A 7,926-nucleotide genomic window follows, 5' to 3' on the forward strand; every position below is an offset into this window, starting at 1 on the left:
TGTCAGAATAGGAGAGAGAGAGAGAGAAAAAAAAAAATCGGCTCTGGCAAGAATCATCCTATCAATTGCAATTAAAACTAACTTCCGGGATTCTTATCAGACATAAAAAAAAAAAAAGCAAAAAAAAAAATATATATATATATATATATATATATATATATATATATATATATATATATATATATATATGAGACCCACCCCCTCCTCCCCCCAAAAAAAAAAAATCCGATCTGAAAAAAATATATATATAATCATTTCTAGAAATAACGTTGAAAAATCCAGCAAAGAAAGAAAAAAAAAATACCAGAAAAAAATGTCTACTTAAAAACCTTCATAATTTCGCCCTAAAAAAAGGAAAGGAAAAAAAAAATGGAAAGAAAAAGAAAGAAAAAAAAACTGCACTTCCTGTACGGGGGCGAACGGTTATGAGTTTACAAAAAGATGGGGCGCGAGGTAAAATTAACGGGCGCAGAGACCTTCCTAGAACTAACGAGGGACGAACGGTTGCGAGTCGGAGCGAGAGATGGGCGGCGAGGGTGTAGAACGGGCGTGAGAGAGAGAGAGACCGCCAGGGACAGAGAAAGAGAGAGAGAGAGAGAGAGAGAGAGAGAGAGGGAGGGAGGGAGGGAGAGAGAGAGAGAGAGAGGGAGAGAGGGAGAGGGAGAGGGAGAGGGAGAGGGAGAGGGAGAGAGGGAGAGAGAGAGAGGGAGGGAGAGGGAGAGGGAGGAAGGGAGAGAGAGAGGGAGAGGGAGGGAGGGAGAGGGAGAGGGAGGAAGGGAGAGAGAGAGAGAGAGAGAGAGAGAGAGAGAGAGAGAGAAGAAGTAGTAGTAGTAGAAGAAATAATAATAATACCGTCCAGGGGCAAGAAGGGGCACCTAAAGGCCGTGGCAGAGGACGGGCGCAGGGGGGGGGGGGGGGGCGGAGACTCCGACGCGCCGGGACCCGAACGCCGCGCGGGGGACAGGTCACTTGGACAGTCTCGCGACGGAGCTCGAAGCGGACACTCGCTCGCTCCTCTCCTCCCCGCCGACGCCTCCCACGCGCCTTCCTCTCCTCCTCCTTGACCCCCTAGAGGCCTCCCGAGTGACCGTGCACCCTACCGAGGTCGACCTCCAGGACCGACTCAGCCTCGGGGCATCACAAGCACCATGACGGCGTCTGCTTTCCTCTTAGGGGCGGTCGCGTCGCTACTCCTGCAGGCGCAAGTGCACGGTGAGTCCTGCTTGCAACTGCAACGGTTTCCCCCTGGTCTTTGCTTCTTCCTTTGTTTGTTGAGTTATTGATTGTGTGTCTGTGTATGTTTTTTGTTTTTTTTTTGTATCTGTGTATGTTTGTTTTTGTTTCTGTGTATGTTTGTTTCTTTGTTTTATCTAATTCCAATAAATGGTTGTGTGTTTAAGTGTATTTCATGATTTAGTGCTTATGTTTATTTCTTGTTTTTTGTTTTTTTCTTTGTTTTCAATCAATATTTCATTTATTTATTTTATTATTATCATTTTTAGGAATCAATGATCGTGTATTTATGCGTATTTCTTTTGTTTTTGTTTGGCTTGAATCAATGAGCATGTCCTTATGTGGTGCATGTCCTTATAAGTGTTTGTGTTGTGTTTATATTTGTCTTTTTTTTTTGTCTGGTTTGAATCAACGATTGTGTCCGACTCAACAAGTGTTTATTGTGTCTATGTGTTTGTTTCTATCTAGATTGGTTTGTATCAAAGATGGTTTGCTTGTGTGAAGTTGGATGAGTGTGTTCGTGTGGATATATCTGATTCATATTTATATATATTCTTAACTATGGTTAAACATCAATGGTGATGGTTGTGTGTGTGTCAACATCAATGGTGTTGATGGTTGTGTGTGTGTCAGTGGTGGTGTGTGTGTACATACGTGTGTGTGTGTTTGTGTATGTGTGTACATGCGTGTGTGTGTGTGTGTGTGTGTGTGTGTGTGTGTGTGTGTGTGTGTGTGTGTGTGTGTGTGTGTGTGTGTGTGTTTGTGTGTGTGTGTATGCGTGCGTGCATGTGCATATGCGCGTGTGTGTGTGTGTTGGCGTATTTCCAAGCACGTCTACGAACACGTAAGCACATACGTGAGCACATACGCATATCTCTCCCAGAGCATTCAGACACGCGACCATTCCTCTCCCTCAGTGAACCAGAACCCCCTTCCCCCCCAAAAAAAAAAAAAAAAAAAAAACCTGCATTCCAAAAAAAAAAAAAAAAAAAAAAAAAAATACCGCAATTTTCTCCCATGACTCTCAAGACAACCCCCCCCCCCCCACACCCACACACAGACACAACCAAGAGGATATTCCCACAGAGGATATTCCCACACGCCACGACGGCCCGAGAGAGAGAGGAGAGGACCTGCATGCCCAAGTGGCGATTCACCTTCAGCGAGACAGGATTACGCTATATCTAATCTCTTCTTTAACGCAGGTCTACTACGTATGACACGGGCGGGAGCGAACGAGTCGAACGAAAGGGGGTGGATGAAATATGAATAAATACGTGAAAAGGGAAATGACGAAATTAGGTTGATGAGATATGAATAAATAAATGAAAAAGGAAATGACGAAATTAGGTTGGTGAAATATGAATAAATATGTGAAAAGGGAAATGACGAAATTAGATTGATGAAATATGAATAAATAAATGAAAAGGGAATCGACGAAATTAGGTTGATGAAATATGAATAAATAAGTGAAAAGGGAAACGACGAAATTAATATATGAATTTCCATACCGCCGTGCAATGAATGAATGAATATAAAAAAATTGCTTTTATTTTGAGGATTTGCTTTTCGTAACTATCAAATAAATAAACAAACAAACAAATAAATAAATACATAAGCAACGCAAATAAAATTAAAGGAACAGATCAAGGAATAAATAAAAAATAATGACATTCAGCATGCACAGCGTCAAGGCGTGAGGGTCAAGGAGAATGGGAGAAGGAAGGGGAAGAATAAAAGTGGGGAACAGGAAGGAGAGAAGATTAAGAACAAGGGAGACGGGAGAGGAGGGAGGAAGGGAGGACTGAATGGGGGAAGAGGAGGAGGAGGGAAGGAAGAGAATGGAGAAAGGAGGATAATAAAGAAGAGCGTGGAGAGGGAGGAGGAAGAAGGAAGAGAGAGGAAGAGAAGGGGCCAATTACGGGGAGGAGAGGCAAGGGAGGATAAGAAAGGAGGAAGAATGGAGAAAAGAGAGGAGTGAGAGAGGGACTAGAGAGAGGGTGAGGGAAGGATAGGGATAAAGGAAACGAATGAGGAAAGAGAAGAAGGATAGGGAGGGATAGAAGTTGAGGAGTAGGGAGAGGCTGGAGGAAAAGAGGCTGGGAGGAAAGAGTGGAAAATGAGACGAGAGGGAGGGAGAGAGAGAAAATGAGAGAGAGAGAGAGAGAGAGAGAGAGAGAGAGAGAGAGAGAGAGAGAGAGAGAGAGAGAGAGAGAGAGAATGAAAACGAGACGAAGGGCGAATGGGAATGAAACGAAAGAGAGAGAAGGACGAAAATTCGACGAAAGAGGGAGGAAGGGAGGATGGAGATGGAACGAAAGAGAGAAAGAAAGATGAAGAAACGAAAAAAGAAAAGGGGTAGATAGAGAAGACGTTAAAGGAATGATTACAAAAGAGGTGGGAAGGGAAAGGAGACACAAAGATAAGGAAGGAGAGAAGAAGGAGAAGATGGAAAGGGAGGTGGGGAGAGGAGAGAAGGGAAGAAGGGGAGAGAAATAAAGGAGAGAGGCGAGAGGCGAAGAAGAGGAGGAATTAAAGGAGAGGAGATACGGCAAGAAGAGATACATAAAGAGAGGAGAGAGAAGGGAAGGAGAGAAATAAAGGAGAGAGGAGAGAAGGGAAGAGGAGAGAAATAAAGGAGAGGAGAGAAGGGAAGAAGAGGAGAGAAGGGAAAGAGGAGATGGACGAGGAGAGGAAGGAAGATGAGGTGTGGAGAGGAGAGGAGGGAAGAGAAGAGGAGAAGAAGGGAAAGAAGAGAGGAGTGGACAGGGGAGGGGAGGGGGAGAGGGGAGGAGGGGAGCCATGGATGAGACCACATCCTTGTCCTTCGCAAAAGTCAAATCCCATGCACAGATGCCAAACATTTTTTTCTCCGTTTATCCGTCTCTCCCTCTCTCTTCCCCCTCCCTCTCTTCTTCTCTATTTCTCCCTCCCTCCCTCTTCTCTCTCTCCTCTACCTCCTCCCTATCCCCTCTCTCTCTTCTCCCTCCCCTCCTCTCTTCTCTCTCTCTTTCTCCCTCTCTTCTCCCCTTTCTCCCTCCCTCCCTCCCTCCCTCCCTCCTCCTCCTCTCTCTCTCTCTCTCTCTCTCTCTCCCTCCCTCTCTCTCTCTCTCTCCTCTCTCTCTCTCTCTCTCTCTCTCTCTCTCCCTCCCTCTTTCGCATTGCAAGAGGAAATTTTGCAAGGCGTTCGCGGGGCCTTCCTCCATCACCGCGAATCACGAAATGATTAATTGATTTTTATCTCGATGCCAGTGTTTTTGTCCTTGAGTTATTATCGTTTTTGTTTTCTCTTCTTTTCGTCCGTGACTTGAGACTTTTGTTCCGTGTGCGCCCGTGGGGGTGGGGGAGGGTGAGGTGGAGGGGTGATTGAGATGGGTGGTGCGTCACGCTCGCTCTCTCTCTCTCTCCCCCCCCCTCTCTCTCTTTTACCTTCTGATTTAGTGTTTTTTCTCGCTCTTTTACCTTTTGCTTTAGTGCTCTCTCTCATTCTCTTTTAGCTTCTGTTGTAGTGCTCTCTCTCCTTTACCGCTTGTCTTAGCGTTCTCTCTCTCTATTTTACCTTGTCTTAATGTTTCTCTCTCTCTCTTTTTCTTTCTTTTACCTTCTGTCTTAGTCTCTCTCTTCCTCCATATTTTCACTCTCTTCCCGTCTTCCTTTCTGCCTCCCCTTTCCCCGTCTTCTTGTCCTCACTTTCCCATCTGCCTATGTCTCGGTGGCCCACGTAACGCAATATAACCTAAATCAAATCATACCAAAGATAGAGAGAGAAATGCTAAGCACAAACACAGGCTTCAGAATCCTTCTAATTTCTCCCTGGTCAGACCCTTTTCTGCTTTATTACATCATAAAGAAGCTTTTGATATTATTCTGTAATCTCACAACTGTCCAATGATGATCATTTTTTTCTATATTTACTTTCAATTACATTTCATATATTTGCTGCTACTTTAATATTTGTCAATACTACTTCACATTTTTCAATATTCCTTCGACATTTTTTTTTCTCGATACTCCAACATTTGAAATATTACTTAAGCATTTTTCAATACTATAATTTCCAATATTTTTTAATACTATTTCAACATTTCCCGTTAAACCTTCAGCCTTCTCCATTTATCCTTTAACACTGTTCAACACAAACATTATTCATTTTTCAATAAACTTCGCCATTGTTCCATTGTCCTTCGTCATTCCCCATATCCTTTTCAACAGCTATCAACAATCCTTCACCCTTTCCCCCCCTAAAATACACCCCCTCCCCCCACTCTCTCCCTCTTCCTTCCTCCTTCCCCCCCCTCCCCCCACTCTCTCCCTCTTCCTTCCTCCCTCTCCCCTCCCCCCACTCTCTCTCTCTCCCTCTTCCTTCCTCCCTCCCACCTCCCCCCACTCTTTAACTCCCTCTTCCTCCCCTCCCCCCCCACTCTCTCTCCCTCTTCCCTTCCTCCCTCCCTCCCCCCACTCTAACTCCCTCTTCCTCCCTCCCTCCCCCCTCCCCCCACTCTCTCCCTCTTCCCTTCCTCCCTCCTTCTCCCTCCCCCCACTCTCTCTCTCCCTCTTCCTTCCTTCCCTCATCCCCCACTCTCTCTCCCTCTTCCTTCCTCCCTCCCACCTCCCCCCTCTCTAACTCCCTCTTCCTCCCTCCCCCCACTCTCTAACCCTCTTCCTCCCTCCCTCTCTTCCTCTCTGCAAAGCGTTCGCGGGGCCTTCCTCCACCACCACAAGGAGCGTGGAGAGGAAGAAAACTGACCCAACCACCCTTATCAAATCGCTACCCAAACACACCTCACCCCACCGCCATCCTACCCTTACCTCTCTCCTCCAACCACTCTTTTCAAGTCGCTACCCTACACCCTAACCCCACCACCTCCGCTCTCTTTCCGCTACAGGCCAGAGAATCCAGACCGTGGAACTAGCGGATTCCCGCTACTTCATCTCGAACGCCTCACCTTACTCTCCTTCCCTCAACTGGTTCCTCGCCTACGAGTACTGTCGAACCATCGGCATGGAGCTGCTCTCCTTCCAAGGCAGCGAGGAGGCCGAGACCATCAACAATTATCTCAGTGACAATGGTAAGTGAGGATTATCTTTTTTTCTGGATTATCTCGGGCTTTGATTAGCTTTTGGGCATCGCCGGTCCGGAAAGCCGTCAGAAGCTAATCGTTCTACCTAGGCCGTCCGTTGTTGTTTTCGTTCGTCTGTTACGTTTGTGTTGTTATTATTATTGTCTGTTATTGATTCCCTGTATATATTGGCTAATCCATGCACAAACGAATGAATTAACCCATATTTGGCTGATTCACGCACAAAGGAATTAATTAACCCAATCTGCTGCACAAAGGTTACAGTAACAGTGACTACTGGACGAGCGGCAATCAGCTGGGCTCTGCGATGTGGATATGGATGAGCACAGGTCAACCCTTCAATAGCACTTTCAACTACTGGGCTGCTGGTGGCCCGCCCCTCACGTGAGTTACGTACTTGACGGTGAAGAAAATACGTAAAACATACTGAAAAAATACGAGTAGATAGCTTCAATATACTTTTGAAAGTCTCTTGAAACCATGTAAAGTTTTCCTATTGCATATCAGCCTTGCAATAAACTACACTCCTTTTTTATCTTAGCGACTTCTACTCCCACAGCAAATCCCAGCAGTCGTGTATGAGCCACCAGAAGGGCATCTGGTCTCCTCAGAACTGCATGGACCCCAAGCACTTCATCTGTGAACAAACGCGTTGCTTCTACTACAATTACGTGACCACAAATCGCCGTGCATCACAGGGGTAAGAGCAGGTAATATTTAAAACAGGCTATTTGTAGGGTGCTGGATATGGCTTGCATGTCTCTCCCACTGCATGAGGTAAACATGGTACTCATATATATATCATTTAACTTTCATCTCAAGCAAATACAAAACCAAACTATTTGTTGGGAGCTTGGTCTGGCTTGTATGCACTGCGTGTTACAACAGTGAACACTTTCCCTAACCCAGAAATTACATCTATAGTCATCATCTATTTTACATCATGACTTTGGATAATGTTCTCTTACGAAGAGACTATGGAATTCGCAGCCGAATGCCCTTCATAACCTTGGGCAAAACTTTACACATTCATTGGGTGTGCTACCACTATTCCCTTGGCAACCTCTAAAACATTCATCTTATTAAGACATTAACCCTAGCTACTTGTTTACTGCTAGAGACATAGCTAGTCTATACCCCTGCACTAGACAATTAGGACCACTTTCTATAATTACTGTAACTAAACATCATCAGGTATAAAATATAACCGGGTCAATTCCACCATCTTAGTGTGGGAGAGCTTGAAGGAGCTGGTTCTTCATTCAAGTTTAGAGGTCTTAGGTTATAGAGTAACACCAACGAAACAGATCAGTGTCCCGCAGGTCAACAGAGAGGAAGCATGCATAAGAATCACATCATGAACCACTGGCACTCTCTGCTCGTGATATTAAAGCATGTCAACATAATTCTGAACTCCTTAAGTGATTTTAATAATAAGGAAAAAATGTGGGAGCTTCATGTCCCAAGTATTACTGTGCAGTATATGTTTCAAGGGAAACGATAAAATGGGAATTTAGTGTTCAAATTTTCCCTAGTAATTTACAGCATTTTCTTCTTTAGCTTTCTGCAACTGTTGAGTAATCACTCAAAAACAATTCCATTAATATCATAA

At 44.8% G+C, this 7,926-nt stretch overlaps 2 protein-coding genes across 7 annotated transcripts in view; one reads left to right on the top strand and one right to left on the bottom strand.

The window, feature by feature from the left end:
* The window catches only part of LOC113814236 (cytosolic carboxypeptidase 1), a 190,265-nt gene that overhangs the window by 26,296 nt on the left and 156,043 nt on the right, over positions 1-7,926 (bottom strand). The window lies entirely within an intron of this gene.
* LOC138862034 (uncharacterized) overlaps positions 976-7,926 on the top strand; it is a 7,811-nt gene continuing 860 nt past the window's right edge. The window contains exons 1-4 of the mRNA XM_070123151.1: positions 976-1,212; positions 6,120-6,302; positions 6,572-6,698; positions 6,874-7,014. Of these exons, the coding sequence (XP_069979252.1) occupies positions 1,149-1,212; positions 6,120-6,302; positions 6,572-6,698; positions 6,874-7,014 (515 nt within the window). The 5' untranslated portion in view covers positions 976-1,148. The remainder of the gene's footprint in view (positions 1,213-6,119; positions 6,303-6,571; positions 6,699-6,873; positions 7,015-7,926) is intronic.

Source organism: Penaeus vannamei, chromosome 6 (genome assembly GCF_042767895.1).
Source record: "Penaeus vannamei isolate JL-2024 chromosome 6, ASM4276789v1, whole genome shotgun sequence".
Lineage (NCBI taxonomy): Eukaryota > Metazoa > Arthropoda > Malacostraca > Decapoda > Penaeidae > Penaeus > Penaeus vannamei.